Raw genomic sequence first — 19,259 nt, 5'->3', positions numbered from 1 at the left:
AAAAGGGACCAATTTGGCCACTTTGATTTGTTCCTCTCCGTATACTGTACATTCACTAAAATATGGTCTTGATTGTCGTGCTTGAGAGCAATATTTGAATTTTTTGCATTCCCTAAAAACACCGCGTTAAAAGTGACAACGCAACAAATTACCAACCAGACGAAACGGGCACAAGTGGCCTTTGTTCCACATTGTAAGACCGTGGAAAAAGAAGAAAAAATGAAAAAAGCTTGACTGATAGATTCGAACACAAAGTGCGTCATTAATTTCGTAACTTTTATAATCGGGCGAAAAGGTCCAATCATAAAAAGAGTCTGATTTTTTTTTTATTTTAGGTTTTTCCTGTATTACGAAATACTTAGAAGAGTAATTGCTTGCACCTGCCCAGGAAAGACGTCTTTGATTGTGCGTCTGGGCCTGAACTTCTCGGACTAAACTGTCCACTTTGCGAGTCGAGTTCGAGTTTCTAATCCAGCTCAAATCCTAATTCATCAAGTGAACATTTTCACATGTCACAATATTGGACAAATGAGTTCAAATTCCAATTGGACACGAGATCGATACCTGAAACGAGACCGTGATCATTTTCCAGCTTCTCACTTTGTCAATGACAGGCAACAGGTCCAATTCATTTCCAAGAGAGCAACTGGATCCATCATCCTTCTCTAATAAAGCTATTCAATCTTACGTAGACTGACTCTTTCATGGGGCATTTCGACATCAGCGACGGGCTTCTTTCCCTTCAATTGACGCCCACGGTTTTCCGTCATAACATGTTGATAAAGGTACAGATAGCCGAGAAAAAGGGCACATTTGACTCAACAATGGTTCATCAAGACACGAGTTTGAGCTTCAGCACTCTCAGCGCAATCCTGTTTTTTTTTTTTTGAGAGTTTTGAGAAAATATCTCGTGACAAATTCAAATTAGGCTAAGCTGGCTCAAGATTTAGCATTGCCTCACGGCATATCAAAACATCTCTGGAAATATTGCCCTGAGAGCTGTCAATCTTCTCCAATCCAAACGAGCCGACCCACTCGGACCCAAAGTAATGACTTGATCGACCTTCGCCAACAGGAAAGTACTACTATACTTTCGAGATGAGGCTCCAATCCGGAATCGGATTGCATCCAGAAAGGGCATGCCATGAATTTGTGACGCCTTGTACCGGTACCTTTACCAACTCAAGACCGGGAGTCTAAGGTAAGGATTATCCGGCTCATTTCCTTTTTTTGCCCCCCTCCCTCCCTCCCCCCTCCTATTTATTTCATCCATCCATCCGTCCGTCCGTCCGTCCGTTCATTCATCCATCCTTCGTTCGGTCCTTCGTTCGTTCGTTCGTTCGTTCGGAGTGATTTTCCTCTCGCTCTTCTGCCAGAGCTCGTCGAGGATATGTTGCCCATGGTTATGTTTGAAAGCTTCGCGGCAAAAGAGGTCGACGTCGTCGAGAGCGTTGCTGGTGTTTTCGTTGGGGAATAATTTGACAAATGCAGTGGACTGCAGATGATGGGAGGATTACAAATTGGGCAGCCCGTAATTAGCTCGAGAGATCTTATAAGGGCATCAAGAGATGCAGAAAGATATTCGGAGTGGAAAAACGGGCGGCAGAGGCGGGAGGGAAAAAAAGAATGGCGATGTAATCTCCTCGCCATGAAAACGGTAACAGCCTTCGAAGTGTTCTTGCCTCTATTGCGACGAAAGAGGAGGCAAGTATTTCGTTAGTAAATATGCTTCCTTTAAATAAACAAGGATACAAAGCTGTCGACCTCCACGAACTATAAATAATGATCATGTTCAGACGGGCCTGCATTCCCAAGAGGTTTGAACATAATACATAGCAGGGCCAATCATCATGATCATCAATGTCTGTACCTTCTGAGTGCTCCCACAATTGTGACGGTGGTCAATGGAGCAATTGAAGCAACAATCAATCAAATCAAAATTTGAAGGTAAAAGGCGAAATGTCATGGCGGATCACATTCAGTTCCTCTTCGTTAATAGTTGATATAGTACATGTCTTTCCGAGAGGCATGCCCTATATTTGGTGCTTAACTGGCCACTCTGAAGAATGGATTGCAAAATTAAGTTCTAGGCTCATTTTGCACAAGAAAACATTCCCAAAAACTTTCTTAGCAGTCTTGTTGCTTCAACACGAAGAGAGTTAGTGTCAAAGACCGATGAAGCCGTCAGTATAAACGCATAAAGCCAATAGAATCATGCACAATTTCTATTGCGAGTATCGTTTGGTTTGGATTGCAACATAGACAAGCTTTAAAAATAGACCACTTGATGAGACAAGAACGGTCAGATGCATAGACTTTGACAGTTCAAAATATTGTATTGAAGCTAATTCCGAAAGGAAAAGGCTGGTCAAGAGGTTATGCAATTAAATGTGACTCAAAAAATGTTACTGTATCACGTCGTCTGTTCAAACAAAATGCTTCGGTGAGATCAATTGTCACGATTGCAAAACGGGGCATTCTGCCTTTATATTAGATAAAGAAATTGCTTACTCGAAAGGTTAAGTGGTTACTTGCATGTGAAAGAAAGGTCCCTAGTTCGGTTCCCTTCCGGTCAATCTTATATATTTTTCTCAAAATCCTAATCCTCATCTAACTACACGAAATCAATCTGTTTCGTGTTTATGGCACTTACAAAAGGCAAATTGGACCGTGCGATGACCGGTAGAGCTGGGTTAGCCGAGACAAAACTCAAAACCTTCGGAATATCGCCCACCACAAAGACAGAGACAAAAAGTGTTGTTGTTTTTTCAAATGCCAGAATGTTGGGGTGATCCATGGGCTACTGAGATATGGATGTGGACGTTCAGGTTGAGGATTAAAATTTCTGTTGTAAGTCAACCTAATGCGTCGTCCTACTTTATATGAGAATCACTTTGAATAATAAAAATGTCAAATCAATATTTCAACACCCAGAGAGCTCCTGGTTACAGGGGTAAGAAGGAATAGGTCTTGTCACTTTCACCCCTTATTGTAAATAATGTTAATTACTTTTACCAGTGGTATAATGGCTTGTAGCCCGTGTATTGGTTTATGTTTGACTATTAAGCCGTGGAGGCTTTTTATGAAACATAAAAAATGTGATTCGGTGGAGGCCAAACCGGCATGTTGCGAATAGGTTATGACATTGATTTTTTGAAACTACCGATTGGCAAGTCACAGGTATTCGTGCTTAGAGAGTGTCATAATTGTTGCCGTTGGGAAGTAAAAGTTGGTTGGACGGTAAGATGACCTGGTTGCCTGTATTCCTGATTGGTAGAGACGGGCAAATTTTAACTTCGTATTTTGGTTGTGCTAAAACTTGTGTCGTTTTTTCTTGAGACATTAAACATTTGATCAAAGGGAGGAAAACAGCTTTCGTTGGTTGAGAGAGAAAATGAGTATTCTTGGCCTTGGCCTTTTCGTCTATTTTTCAGGGACTGCTGCATGGTCATGTCTGGGTTCCAATCAAATATGTTGTTTCTACGTCGAGTAGAAATTCCAGACGTTTAGTGAAAGAGCTGAAGCGAGCGATTGTGAAGAAAACCCGTAAGTAAAACCATCTCGAATTTCTGCTCGACATAGGAACAACATCTGATTTATCACAATTTTAGAAAAAGGTCATCCTCCTCAATTTCAAATTATTGAAAGAGCGATTTTTTTCGTACGTAATACAGGTCACAGGTAAAAATACTCGAGCTAGTATGGACCCTGTTATCAGTAATGCAAATTCACATCGACTGTTGAAGCATAATCTTAATTCATCGCCATCATACAGCGGTAAAAATATGATCGTTCGCAGTTTTTTTCATGTCACCGAATAGGTCTTGCCCTTTCTTCACATTTTGCTTAAAACTGACGTCTCGAAAAACAACAACGACTATCCGATGCGTGATAAGTAGGCTTCGACAAAATATGTTGGATTTTCGACCCAAATATGGCATTTTTGTTTTTGCTTAACACAACCCAAATATGTTGACTTTATGTTAACCAAAAACGTTTCGGTATGTTGTTTCTGTCCCGTTCATATTTCCTAACATAAAAACTAGGACCGGTCAAAACTTGCAGATAAACATGCTCTTTATTGACAGCAATTTGCATCAAAAATCAAACAAATTTACGCAAAAATTTGCAAACAAGCTTTCCAAAACATAGGCAACAACAAAGGCTATTTTGGCCTTCCATGTCAAGCAACACATAAATGAAAAGGAATATTACATTATAATATTCTTCCATTCTTCCTTCTTCCCACCAGCGTGGATGGAGTTAGCCATCATCTTCATCCATAAAGAGGGGCCCAGGGACATTCCAAACAACCATCGGACCATCGCCCTGGAGAACCCCTTCTTGAAGATGATGTCCACCCTACTAGCTGCCCGCTTCTCCGGATTGGCCGAGGATAGGGATCTGCTCCCAGAGCTCCAATTCGGTTTCCAGAGAAGCCGCTCTACCACCAGTAATAAGAGGAGAGTGTATGGATGCTTTGTTGATTTCTCCAAAGCATTAGACAGTATGGACCAAACGCGGTTATTCCTCAAACTCCAAATGTTGGGAGTTCTGCATTCAATATGTGTCCTGCTGTCCAACATCTATGCAGAACTCAGATGCTCCATTCATTCTAGTGAGGACCTATCCCCCTGTTATTTCACTTCCATTGGCCTTTCTCAGGGGGATCCACTATCGCCAATCCTTCTTAATCTTTATGTATCTGACCTGCCTGAAGCATTCACACACCAAGGTCCCACCATCAACCATTTTTTGGTACAATATCTTCAATACATATGCCGACGACCTGGTTCTCTTGTCTAATTCAGCCATGGAATTGCAAAATGTCATCAATGCACTCCTCGGTTATTGCTAAGAGAACGGCCTTCAAGTCAACACCACCAAGACGAAGGCCATGGATTTCCATAAAGGTCGTCTGCCTCCCAGCTCCTTCCATACACACAATAGTCCAATTGAAATTGTCAATAATTATAATTATACCAACCATCTCAGATCATCAATAGTTAAAGCCAGGGCCAGGATTGGATACATTTACAAAAGACTTCCCATTAAGAATCTTCCCTTCCAACAGTTCTTCAACTCTTCCGGACCTACATCACTCCAATTTTTGTCTACGGTCTTCACCTTTGGCTCCCCAACTCCAGCCAATCCGCTCTCAAATCCGCCGATGCCACCTTCACCAAGTTCCTCAAACAAAACCTGTGCGTGCCCTAATATGCCAACAATGTATGGACCAACAGTGTTGGGAACCTGACTTTTGGGGGGTGATGTCCGGACACAAGTTGTCCTTCCTGGTCAAGGACTTCCTTACACCTTATTGTCCTTGGCCCAACATCCCTTTGGAGTATTGGCGGTCACGCAACTTTGCCCGGCTCCCGGCCAAATGCCACCAACGACGGGAGCTGACAAAAGATCTGTTCAATCTGGCCCATCCTCTACTCTGCAATAGCCAAGAATTTCATCATTTACCATTACCTAACTGTGTTTGTACTGTCTGTGATTCCCCTCTTCCCTTTTTTCATGTGCATTGAACCAATTCTAGTCAAACTCATTGTGATATCACTTTCTAGTCAACTATTTTATTGACTTTACCTTCTTGACATTTCACTTGTTTTATCAACAAACCTCTGTATAACGTCTATAGATCATATTTTATTTTATAACTAATTTTACGCCATGACATGACCAAGAGTCGCAATAAAGATTATTATTAAAATTCAACTCAAGAATATCTTCAAGCACCGGTAATTGAGCCGGCTATCCCTAAGAAGCAAATTCTTGCCGTGCCCATTCTGGCTCCTGATTAGTAGACCTTGAAAAAAAAAAACCAGTTGCCATTATGGCCGAACTTTTTTGTTAGTTGGTAAAAAAATGAGAAAAAGTTGGAAAACATGCGAAAAAGAATTCCAAAGTCCGAAAAAGGCCGAAGGCCGAAGATCAAACCGACCAAACCAAAAAAGAATTCGCAAGTCCGAAAAAGTCGAGAAAAAATGAACAAAAATGTTGGGAATGAACAAAAAAGGGAATGAATGCCATAGCCAAAAGGTCATTGTCAGTCCTGTTTATTGCCTTTTTCTATTGCAAATCTCTAGGAAAACAATTGCTTATATTGGGTGATCTATTGAGCTTCTTTATCTATTTGACAAGAAATTAAATCTTTTTTATTGCAATGCTTGACATGAGGACGCTTTTTAAGCAATTTCGATGTTATGGTCCAGTATACAATTGGTTCTTTTCTTTTTTTTCTTTATCACTTAGGGCACTTATGCTCACTTAATGATTAGATTTGTATCCTATTTGATCCACAACTGAATAAAGTCCTTGTTCTAAGAAGCCATCTTTCTTTTTGTTACATATCATCACGGGAAGAAAAGAAAACAAAGCTCAAAAAATGAAAATGGACAAGAATATTCTTTTGGCCCCCAAAATATGTGAAAAACATGTTTTATGTAAAAACATTTGTGGTCTGACTCTAGTGATAAGTATAATGAGAAGAGACGGCCAAAACATGCATCATCCATGTCATAAAACGGGTTTATTCGCATATACTGGATAATTTTATGCATATTTTGGGTTTTTTGTTTAAATACATTTAAATGTAATAGTCATTTATTGCCACTCTTGGTCATATCAATGCGTAAAATGTATCAATAAGAGTGTACTTGTAAAATACGTTGAAGAATGAGTGTTTTACTATGGGCAATGGGTAAACTAGAATGTGATATCATAACAAAATTGGCTGTACCTAATTGGTTCAGTGCACATGAGAAAAGTGAACAGTGAAGTCACAGGCACTACAAAATGAGGTAGGTGGAGGTGAAGATGGAAGTCTTGGTTTATGCAGTAAAGTTGGTGGGCCCAAATGAGCACATCCTTTTTGAGCTTCTGCCATTGATGGAATTTGACTGGGAGCCGGATAAAGGTGCGTGACACTAATACTTTGAAGTGATTTTGAGCCAAGGACAATAAGGTTGGTTTTGACCAAAAATTTGCAATTGAAATGTGAAATGTCTTGAATAGTCAGTGGCTCACTCCCATTATAGGATGGCCGTGATGATCTGATACAAGTATCCCCTCATTGACCAATTGATCAGTTAAATCTTGCAACTGCCTGCCGGCCTGGTGATCTGAGTTTCTTTCATTTTAAATGACATATTTTGGAGTTTAAATGCAGGCTGAGATGCATATTCTGGATTAAAAAGCATATTTCAGGGCATATTTTGAACGTTATTATCCATATTTATTGACATGAAACAGAGTTTTCAATGCTTATTTTGGCCGTCTCTAATAATGAGCCATAAATCTAGAAACCCTATTTGCACATGACAACAAGAAAACGGAAGATATATTTGTACTTAGTACATCAGCATTATTTTTCTCAAATCAGAATGAGAATAAAATTGACTCCCTAATATATGGTGTGAGCGGATGATTCTCACGTCAGAGTACCGAACATCACAAATTTCGTATCGATCTATGTCAGTCTTTTTACCTCCCTTCGATCATGAGATCGTGACTTTCGTCAAACCAATCATTATATATTCATTTCTTGCAATAACCACAACGGGTGAGATTTTGAAGCCCAATCCACATTAAAAATAGAACACTTATTACAATAGACCAAACGTAACGAAGACGCTGCCGACGGATACATAGAGAAGAGTCTAAAACTTGGCTTTGCATTCGTCGCAACAAAAACGGTCGAACATACGTTAAAGTTGCGACTAAAACTTTTCAACGTGGTTCTAAAGTTGGGTTAGCTTTGTCCATCCACTTTCAAAGCCTTTTCTTCGGCATCAATTTAGATCCTAGTCGTCATAGATCCGGATAACGCTAAAGCTAATCTATTATTTATCATTTTGCTTGATTGGCCAGAAGGAGATCCCAATATTACTTTAGTGCATTTAAACTCAGTGCATTTCTTTTCCTCATCAAGGATGAATCATAAACGACAGAGCTCAAAGGCTTAAATATTGAGAGTGTAAATTTCAGCTCTTCTTTAGTTATTAAACGATCTCCAAAAACTGCCAATACTTTTTTCCGTTTTAGAATGTTTTGGGAGGAAATTGAAAATTTGAAGCTTAACTCAATTTTTGACCTAACTGATTTACGAGCAGTTTCTTGATTAATCATTATTGTATATGCCAGGGAAAGCTGACTAGAATACTCAAACTTCATAACAATCTACACATTTTTCTTACAATAAGGATCAAGATATTGGGTTATCAATTTCGTATATTTCCAACCATCTTTGTCTAGTACTTTATTGTCTCTTCAATATCCTTTAACATCAGTAATTACTGTACGGTAGCTGTAAAAAAAAAGTCGAATAGTTTTTAACACTTTTTCCAACTGTTTAGGGTAATATGACTATTTGGGGTTTATTCGACTTTTTTCCAGCTTTTTTACGGGTCAAACCAAAAACTTTAGTACAGGTACCTACCTATCCACGCCTCGCCCTCCTTTTCCGATGTATTGAAGCCTACTCTCCAAGACCACTTGAACCTGATACTTAGCATTAATAATTTAAAGTAATTTGCTAGCAATTTCTTCAGGCTGACCAGATTGAGGGGAAGACTGTGCGATTTTGAAAGTTTTAGGAAAGCAATTTCAAAGTTAATTACCTTTTTAGGCCCGCTGTGGTTTGCTTAATGTCCACAGGTTTGAAATTGGCAATCTAGCTTCTTGGATCTAAAACTCTAGAATTACACTACTTAGCCATTTTTCCAAGCTTTTTTAGCCGCTATTATGCCAAATTTAATCGACTATTTTTTACAGCTCTAGTTATGAGTTTTACGTAATGGGCAAAATGTGAAGCATATTTTTAGGTTATCTCTTGACTTTTAGGGGGTTGTTGGAATACGACAAATATTGAAATCCACTTGTTACTTGACAAACAGCATTCGAATGATTTCCAAGAAGCGTTATGATTACCATCAACCCAAAGGAAGCAGATTACGATATAATTGAAGGATGTTAAGGTAAAAATTGGGCCATTTATACCCCAAGTGAAATATTGCTCCCCTATGGAGATAAAAGCACGAGTGACATAGCGACATCAACACATATTCAAGACAATGACGGAAGTGAAAACCAAAATTTCAAATAATGAGTGCCATTGGAGCTCATTTATCAAAGTTTTCCAAAAATCATGTTTGGTTAAAACTCGGTCAATTCCGGTTTTTAACTAGCGTTGACGATTAACCTAAGTTAGTGAGTGAAAACTTACACTTTTTTGAAGGAATTCTGTTTTTACAGTTGAAATCGGTTGAAATAGACATTTGACCATTCTACAAAAAATATTAAGTGAAGTCCTTTCAATAGACCTTCCATAGAAACTCTGTGATGTCATCCGACAGCTGTTGCTTAAAAGGCCCAATGTGTTCGTGAACAATCCCTTTCCAATAAATTGCATGAAAAGCCCTTGCAACATTCAGTTACTCATTCTTGGCTGCCGTTTAAAAAGTTAGTCCAAAGCCATTTTCATCGCAATCAAAAGCCTGATGTCTCGAGACAAAACGCTTCCTGACTTAAAACATTCCGGCCAGTTCGTCCGTTGGTGAGAGTGGTCACTAACCAATACCTCTGACTCGAATTTGGTCCAAGTTATTATTGGATCCCTTCACAGGGTTGGTTCTTGCTCGCAATCGTTTTGATCGGGCATGAAGGAAGGTGGTCGGTGATCGTGCGCTCTCTCAGTTCACTTTGAAATGCGCTGTCCTCCCAAAGGTTACGTCCCGTTGACTTCTTCGATTTTGGCCTTCTTGGGCTTGGCCATTATTTGGATCTTGACACAACCTATGGGACCCAAGGGCCTACCATCGAAAAGATATCTTCATTTCAAAGCGGTAAATAGTTTATTTGTAATATTCGAGATTTTGATGCCCTTCTTGCAGGGTCTTTGCTCAGTTTTCAAAGAATACAGGCAACCAATACACTTCTCCCAGTAAGGTCTCTGGCAGAATGTATTGCTAAGTTGTTTATTGTGTCACATATTTGATCCCCTTTCATTTTTAGTTTTGTTTTGTAGTCTTGATTTATTTCGTGTATCTATGTATTCGTTAATATATTTGACTGCAAACTGTTCCAAATACCTCGGAAACTGAAAGTTTTGTCAAATCATTTTTCCCTATGCTTCCCAAACTGTACATATTTTCTTTCTTAGTTTGATCTCATTCCTGTGAGTTTGGATGGTAATTGGACTTTGCATGACATTCAGCGAAGGTCCAATGTTCCAAAAATAGTCAAAATACGGCACATGGACGACTATCCCGCTTTCCCAAGCTTTATTAACGACCAATCAATCACCCACCTGGGTAAGTATCTAGTTTATCAAGGGTTGATCAATGAAGACACCCTTATGCAACTTGTTTGAAAACAAAAGGAGGTGGCATTGCTTCAAGGCTACTCTTCACTTTGCTTGTACGATACAAACAGTATGCACAAAGAAAGTCAAGCGTCCCTCGGATCGTTACGCATTTTAAGCATTTAAAATCGAAGATGGCAAATGGCTCCCACCAATCAATCACTGAGACTGAACTTGAAATTGAAAGGCGTCTTTCATGTGAATTGGCAATGCAATTTTGGTTTTCTGCAGGTCATGCTAGCAATCCGCGTTTATTGTGTAGATTGGAAAATATAGTACATCAGATAAATGAAATAGGCAAATAAATAAAAAAAATAGGTAAAAACGCATGAGCTACTTGTTTCAAGATTTTTGGTTTACTTGTGGAAACAAATGCCCACTAATTTTAAGGCGTTGAACCAATGAAGCAGTGTTTTTGTTACTATGTTATATATCATTCTATCAACAGATCATAATTGGGCAGGGAACGCATCAGCGTCCTCAAATCTTCTGATATTCAACCGAGTTCAGGAAACCGAATACTCCGCCGTTCAAGAGAATTTGAACAATCTCAAACGAAGCGAAAACCTCTTCACGGTTTGGAATGATTCAGTCACACACAGCTTATCCATTGCGGAAGAATTGAAATTCGCGCAATCTCGTCATTTCCAATATCCTGGTCCGCACTTTTTTGAGGGACATTTCTATTTTGTGGACCTAGCTTCCCACGGTGTCAAAACCCAACCCATTTGGATCAATTTTGTTCGTGATCCCGTTGAAAGGATTGTCTCCAATTTTTACTCCAATCGATCGCCAAAACGATGGTTTCTAGCCAAGCAAAAACCCCCCAATGTAAGAAACGAGGAAATAAGTCGGAACATGTAGGAAAAAATATCAACCAACCTCGATTACTTTCAGGACTACTTTGTCAAAAACTTTGACGCATGTGTGTTGTCACATGATCCAGAGTGTCAGTTCCGACCGGGTCAGTATCGTGAGCAACAATTGACCTACTTTTGCGGAAATTCTCCAATTTGCCGAGAAATTGGGAACCACCAAGCCCTGGCAATGGCCAAAATTAATGTGGAACGCTTCTATTCAGTAGTGGGTCTAACCAGTGAGATGGGACCCAGCTTGAAGCTTTTGAGCGCCAAATTGCCCAAGTTTTTCCAGAATGTCACCTCTATGGAAGATGAACTCAAACATATCAATCATAAACCATACAAAATGCCTTTGCCAGGAGTGCGGCGGAAACTTACTTCCAAATTGGTCCTGGAAATGGAGTTCTACGAGTTCATTCGCCAGAGGTTGGGTCGACAGCTTCGAGAAGGCCTATGAGATTTTAAACATAACTGCACCTACTTCTACTCAAAATACTAAAATGTAGGAACATCTAGTAACGTCAAACTAATATTCATATTAGACGAGGGAGTCCTTTCTCCTTTGATAATTGTAAATGATGGAGTTCATTTGTCATTGGTTACTGATTTGGAACCGTCATCTTAAGGAGAATCTGTGACCTATTCAAGCAGACTTACAGTAATTCTTTCATGGTCGCATGTGCGCCTGATAAATACTTTTACAACGTCGGTTGGTGATAAAGTGATTTAACTTTGTCATAAATAGAAAGAATTTGTATTTATATTTGGGCAAATCGACATTGCAGACCTCAGAATCTTTGCAATGTCTAATCCGTCAGTGATCGCGCCGTTTTACCGGGGTTTCATAACACCCGTTCCCCTTGTCCTTGTTTGTGACCCAAAAACATCTTCACTAGATCAATTGGTGTGGAACAAGCAACCAATGATTAAACGCAACGTGAAACTGTTTGGGTGGGGTAATTAATGGGAAGAAAAGCCAATCGCAAAACAACCAATCCCAATGTCTCACCATTAGTATTACGAATTACCATCTTAGAAAAAGTGGCATAACAGTTACATTGAAGATGCTAAATTAGAATGAACATTTCTAATTTGAATGAATTCGAATGCAGGAAAATAAAGTACGAGAAAAGCTAATTCAAAATGGTTGATTTTTTCAATTGAATTTGCTTTTGAAGGAAAAAGTCAATTTACGACGAATAACATTTCCAAAGTACATAACACTTTTTAACTAAGAACATTATCCCTTTCCCTTCACTATTACAGTACTGTAGTCTTTCTTTCGGTGGACGAAAAGCCTGAAATTATCAGCATCCTTAAAGTTAAAGTTGGCCCAATGGTTTGTTTCTTTGTTTGTATAGTTGTTTTGCATGGCCCCATGCATTCTCAAATTGACATTAGTTGTTTTGAATACTGATCTTGCCGACTCAAAGTACCAGGGTGCTCACCGACGAAGAAAGATCTTGCCTTTTCAACTTATTTTGGGCATTATTACTTAAATCAAAGAGATGTACATAGAGAAAATCATGAGCGACAATTATTTCTTTAGATATCAGTATAAGTTTTCCCTTATTTAGAGTTTGCTCATATGTTGTTAAAACATGGAGGTCGCAATTTAACTGGAGGTCTTTCCAATTGTCGTCGTATACCCCGGTAGGCTTTGATCTCATTTACAAACGGGGCTAAAGCGATTAGTTAGGCCTGACCATGGATCAGTTTTCACCCTCCAGCCTTTCAAAGAGGCTATTACTGATCAGCCATCATGCTCCAGTTTTCACTCATTGAACTCTTAATAATTCAAGATTATTGCCACTGGAATTCAAGGATCGTGTAATAGTTTGCTCTTTTTCGCTCAGTAATGGTCAAAACACCTTTGATTTACTCTCAAGGAGTGCTTGGATGTTTCTGGCAACCACTACCTTCACAAGTATTTTGGAGCTTTACACAAATTCATCTCACTCATTATTGTTATTCGCACAAGTCAAATTTTTGGTTCGTCCATGTTGTATCACCCGTAAAGCTCAGACTAAGCTTGAACGGCTGAAAACTTGAATCATCCCTATAATTTTGAATGTCTACGGGGAGTGAATCTACGTGGCTTGGATACGTTCAACTGGCGAGGTTCATTTCAATGGTTTCTAAATTTTCCGTTTTACTATTGGGGACATATGGCGGCGTCAAATATGTCCAGTGTACCGTTGTCCATGGTTAAAGCAACAAAAGGACGAACGTTTGCAAAAAAAATGTGCTTACTTTTTTCATGATACCCGCGATAAGTTAATGACTGGAAGCTAAATAGATGACACTTTACCTTCCCAGAAGACGTTTCGTCGAGGTGAGGCATGGCTGGTTTTTGACACAGGTCTTAAAATGGTGTTGGTTTCCCACATTGAGGGTGGAATGACGGAAGTGGCCAAAGCCTCACGTTGGTAAGAAAGCCTCCCTCGAGTACGGTGACGCCCATCCATTTCGTCATCATCACTCTCACTCATTTTATCAATGGTTTCTAAACTGGTCTGATATTCGGAACTTCGACCTCGACTTCGGTCAGGTCGCGATGGTATATTCGTGAGTTCATGTTGTTCCAATTCTGGCTGGGAATGGAACGACTGAGATTTGATCACCTTCAGTTCAAGGGATGAATCCATGTTGAACTTTCCACACCCTCAGTTTTAAGTTTGGAATCTGAGGGCTAACTCAGTAGTACCGTAGCTTCAAATGTGAGCAGTTTAGTAGTGTCATTATTACTTGTCGTACCTGGTTCCAAGCACACTTCAATTGCTTCCGCAGCCGGCCTTTACAAGCAACAACATGAGCTTTCACGAGCCATGAGAATAGCATAAAGAAGAATACAATGTTTGTCCCACAGACCAGCATAAGGCATAGATCGGAAGAGAATGTGAGCAGTTTAGTAGTGTCATTATTACTTGTCGTACCTGGTTCCAAGCACACTTCAATTGCTTCCGCAGCAAGCAACAACATGAGCTTTCACGAGCCATGAGAATAGCATAAAGAAGAATACAATGTTTGTCCCACAGACCAGCATAAGGCATGCGGCGTGCACCAATGTGGGGCGAGTGTTTAGGCTTTTGGGGGTCCGCGAAAACGAAAGGGGCTCGTTGTAATTGCTCAACATTCAAGTGCGGAACATACTTGCTCCACTTTCACTCTTGACCTACTTTTCGATTGGAGCAATTCAGTTTTGGTCGTCTCTTCTCGACCAAATAAGATAACATTTCAATAACAACCAGCACTCACGAGGAGCCTTCGAGGGCCTTTAATTGGTTTGATAGTCGGCGCTCATATTGTTTTATTGCGAGTGAATTGCCGATTGGACTTGGGCAGGCGAGGAGCCAATTCTTCGCATTGTTGTGCCGTTTTCCATGATGGGATCTGAAGCCAAATACATTGACGTCAGGGGATCAATCTTCAAAAGAGTGGGATGAACTAGAAACTAGAACCCCCGTTCATTCTTGTACAATGAACAAGTACTCTATTTTAGCTTACCGGATGCAATGACTGATTAGAAAGTTATACTTTATCGAGTAAGAATAGTATGTTGTATGCATCTAATGGGGACAGATGCGGCGGCGTCTGCTAAATAAGCATCCCATTCGAATTTTAATCGACATAGATTTTTGTTTCCAAGAATCTAATTGGTTTTGAACTTGCCCCCTTTCCTGAAAGGTCCCTGCTAGAGTTCATTACATGGACTCAATAAACACGGAACTCATTAATAATTCAAGTGGTAATAATGCATTACACAAGGAGGTTTCAAGTATGTTTTGTCCAGCTCAAGTACCTCCTACTGGCATACCCTTCAAAATACTAATTCTAGAGGGTGCCTTATTTCATTGCTGTCCATGGCCAGAGATGTTATCAAAACAAAGAACTGAGAATCAACATAAGACCAGGTTTAACTTCTACTTTCATTTCATTGTGGTATGGGGCTGAAGGATGGAAGGGCTCTTGTTACATGAATTCATTCCTCTTCCGATCCTTCACTTTCTAATAATGTTGTCCATACAAATCCAGACGTGACTATTCTTCTCATGATGACAAGATTGGATGAGGATGCTTTGATTCCGGGGGACCCATGAGTCCCATGGGTCCATTGCATCCTTGTGCATTGAGCCCGTACATAAAGAAATCAATATGTGAAGGACAATTACCTCTATTGATAAACGGCAGAACTTCGAAAATATGGTTCCATCCTTATAATTCGATGGTATCATCAAGTATCGGGGAAAAGGGCAATTCACTCATTGCTGTTTGAGGGGGGGTTGGAGGAGTTTTTGTCACAAAAGATACGTCGTACCTCGACTCAGGAATGTTCTTTTTATCATCTTACTTTTGAACAGCATCGTGAAGACCAAATATATAGGTATGTAAAAATGAAGCCGCCGATTGTTTTTGTTGCAAATTCATATATAGGTATGAAATTAAAAAATTCTGCAACAACTATCGGCTGACGATTTCCTTTCTACCCGTACCCAAGCCTAATCATAATCATGATTCTAAGAAATGAATTTTTGGGAATGAACCCGATAATGTTGTTAAAACAGTCACCAGTCCACTTAACTGACCCACACGACTAAACTAACAAAGGCTGCATAAAAATTAATATCTTTATAGCTGATGCACAAAAGTTACCCGTCCATTACAAGTCATTTAACGAAGATGTCCCATAATATTTGTATACTTTCTCCACATGAAACCCAAGGCTTTGGAACCGTCAAGAAGTTCAAACCAACAGTGGGTTGACCTCAGTATATGGTCATTTAAAGCCTCAGTTCTGGCGCAATGCTAACATCGGGAAAAAGGCTTTTTTTTAATTATGAAAACTATTATAGGTAGATTTGAAGTACAGGTGAGTAAATAATAGGCTAAGCTCTTCGCCATCGATGCCCACCTTTGGCCACACAATGAGAGTCCACATTTACGCACACATTGGCACTCCATCGTTGACAAGGTACTCCGTGAATAGGCGTAATTTTGTAAAAGATAGCTAAACATTACATTTCCTCAATGAATAACTATATGTGGAACCAACAGAAAAGAAGCATGGGGACTTTTTTGATTGGTAACCTGATATTTGTCTGCTTGGTCCCTTCAAATATCTGAGACAAAACAAGACTTTGTCTAATAACGACTAATTTGGAAGACATTTGAGAGGACATTTTGATAAGGATGTACGGGTAGGTTTTTGGGAGTTCCACAATACCGTAATGGTTTGAAAGTACAAAAAGCGCCCGTAAATGAAGAGAAACTGATAATCCAAAAACTCATGAAAACGTCGCAGTGAGTGAATATGATAGGGTCCTTTTCGGTTTTATTGCTGATTGAGGATTGAATATCATTGTATTCGTTCGAGATAATACTCGCCATTGTCAAAGGCGAATTTTAGCACGTGGGATTTTTCCCATTAAAGACTTTTGTGACTATTCACGCTCGTTTGACAGATTAAATGAAGATTTGCGAGCTAGCTTCGAAAACAATATTTCCATAGTTTCGGAAATGGGGCCGGTAAAAAGTTTCCACCTTGGTCCAAGAGATAATGAGGAGCTCAATTTTGGGCATGACTTCCCTTTTTAACAACACTTCCGAGTGAGAGTGTCAACCCTTGGCAAGAAGGTGTTTCAAACTAGTTCGTTGGGTGAGAGTCAGAATGACGTTGAAGGTCATCCATCCTCTTCACCTTCTCGCCCACCAATTGAGGAACATCTCTGTACCCACTGCCCTCCTCTCCAAGTAACCTTCTTCCCTGAATAGGCCTAAGTTGGAAAAAGGAAGGGGAAGGAGGATGAGGAGGGTCACGCTCGAACAATCATGTCGGGAAGTCAAGAGGAAAAGCGAAAGGAAAAGGAAGCCCCTTTTTCCCATTGACGGTGGGTGTTCCTGTGCTCCTCACTTTTTTGCCAATTGCCAAAGTTTGATGTGGAGAAGATGTCGAAGTCTCTCATTGCTCATGACCTTGTCCAAGGCCGACCAAAGTTGGAACAACAAAAGTCTGTTGCTTGACTAGCCAAGCTTCCAATCATGCCAGGATCACTCCCCTCCGTTCTGGATCCTAGATTCACCCCAGATCCTGAACCCGATGTGGTCCCCCCCACCTATCGTTACAAGGCCGAAAAATGGTCCAAAAGTAAGTCTCGTGGGCCCCGACCTGTCGCCTAATCTCTTGAGAGGCTGCTAAGTTGGCCTTTTCTTGACTAATCTCGCTACTCGATTGGTCAGGTTCAACCGAGAACACGAGCCATATCTCATTCTGAAAACGACGGGGTATCGCTTTCGGCAGATCCCCCCGCCATGATCTGGCGGCCTTGACACCAGATGGGTCTGTCAATTGCATCTCAACAGAGTGTCACTCTATTCCCAATGGAGACTGCAAGCAGCCTACCTTGCATCTTTCTTTCTTACTCTCCTAACCTTTCTAAAACAACTCAAATGGAACGAGCCGAGATCGTGACTATGCAGAGCGGGGCTCACCCGGGGATTATTGTTTCAAAGCTCCTTGTGGCCTACTTTTGAAATGATGACGAGTGCCAATATGTACATGTGTAGTACAGTATGCATATACAGTAAGTAGGCTGTATCAGGATCCCAAGACGACGAAATGAAGCCCAAAATGACCTAGTTCTTTCGTCGATTCAAAAACTGATCATGAACCGAGTCGATATCAATCGAAAATTCTTTTGTGCAACCTAACCGCGTACTGAAAGGGATCAAAGAAATGAAACACACAACCACTCGAGAATTGGTGCGAGGCATTGGGTATCCAATTTCCCGATATCAACTTTTTTTGATTCACAGGGCACAATTCCCAAATTCTAAGATCCCAACCCAAGTTTCCAAGGCCTGGAAGCCGGAATTGTGCCGTGGAACGACGTAATTGTGCACCATTATCAATGGCTGTACCCTGGGGAGCATCACAACAGGATTTTCGTCAATCCACATGCAAAGATTTCAGAATCTCTCGGGGATCTGGTTTGACCTTGGACTTCTCTTACCTTGACGGAAATGTCCCCAGTGGCCGTTCTTCATCGAGGCCATAGTGCCTTCATTCGAGGCCTGAACCGGCCATCTCCGATTAGATTGCGGTGGCAGCGGTGGCTGTTGTTGTTGATGTTGTTGGGAGTGGTAGTGGTAGTCTTGGTACTGATCTTCGTCAGGGTGTCCCCGAAATTCCATGGTCATTCGCCTGGAAGAGGTTCCCCCAATTTGAGATCCGAGCCGATTGGGTGAGCCCGCTTGGAGCGGTTTGTCGAGGCTGTAGTTGCTGGGGATGAACGTGGTCTGGGTCAAGCTGGATTGGGAGTGCTTCAGCGGTGGATTAGGCTCATCCAAGTCTAGGTTAGCTGAGGCGACTCGCGAGAGGTCGCCAATGCTCAATGGCAGCTCCACAATTGGGATCATCACTTTGTCTGGCAACTCGGATGGCAATTGGTGCGTTGTTCCAGATAGGGATCAGGGATCAGGGACACTCGAAAATGAGTGTTATTTTCAATTAGACGTCTCTTGGCTATTCTTTCTGCACAAAAGTGCCAGCGGAATGCCCATTTTTAGCTCGAGAAAATTGCCATAATGGGCGATAAAACATTACAAATGAGAGAAATGAGTCTCTCGGATCCTTTTGAAAGATTTTGTTCCCATTTTTCAAATGGAGCCTTTTCCCAACAGTTCAAAGTTGAATGCAGCTAAGACTTTTTCACTTAGCAATTTCATCAGAATCTTGATACTCGGAGAAGGCTATGCCTTGGGAAGTGAATAAAAGTACAGACCCCTTTCCCTTTCCACAAAACACGAAAGTGTCCTTGTTGCACTTTCAGCATTCAATCCCACCTTGGTGGCATCTGTCTCAGCGTCATCCAATAACCATTACACAAGGTATTAACGTGACCAGTGCCCGTTAGATTAACAAAATTATACTCTTTTCCAGGGTTCTACCCGTTTCTTCCCTTACGGAACCGACGAACTTTGCTCTACAGGAGCTTTCGAGTGCTGTACGTAGCCTAAAAATGGGGGGGGGG

General features: G+C 40.7%; 2 protein-coding genes across 4 annotated transcripts in view; one reads left to right on the top strand and one right to left on the bottom strand.

The window, feature by feature from the left end:
- The window catches only part of LOC131888564 (band 7 protein AGAP004871-like), a 63,146-nt gene that overhangs the window by 37,893 nt on the left and 5,994 nt on the right, over positions 1–19,259 (bottom strand). Inside the window, exon 1 of one of the 3 annotated variants that reach the window (XM_059237446.1) lies at positions 18,240–19,188. The exons of 1 other annotated variant lie outside the window; for it this stretch is intronic. In XM_059237446.1, coding sequence (XP_059093429.1) covers positions 18,240–18,645 — 406 coding nt within the window. In that variant the 5' untranslated portion in view covers positions 18,646–19,188. Of the gene's footprint in view, positions 1–13,540; positions 13,931–18,239; positions 19,189–19,259 lie in introns of those variants that run through there. One more of the 3 variants, XM_059237447.1, reaches the window with a different exon arrangement.
- Positions 9,644–11,881, top strand: LOC131888567 (heparan sulfate 2-O-sulfotransferase hst-2-like). The gene is made up of 4 exons (XM_059237452.1): positions 9,644–9,851; positions 10,169–10,319; positions 10,818–11,200; positions 11,267–11,881. Exons 1-4 carry the CDS (start codon positions 9,714–9,716, stop codon positions 11,684–11,686), a joined length of 1,092 nt encoding a protein of 363 aa, XP_059093435.1. The 5' UTR covers positions 9,644–9,713; the 3' UTR covers positions 11,687–11,881.

The sequence above is a fragment of the Tigriopus californicus genome, chromosome 10 (assembly GCF_007210705.1).
Source record: "Tigriopus californicus strain San Diego chromosome 10, Tcal_SD_v2.1, whole genome shotgun sequence".
NCBI lineage: Eukaryota > Metazoa > Arthropoda > Copepoda > Harpacticoida > Harpacticidae > Tigriopus > Tigriopus californicus.
The sequence above is the reverse complement of the archived record's forward strand: the minus strand, read 5'-3'. Positions and strand labels throughout refer to the sequence as shown.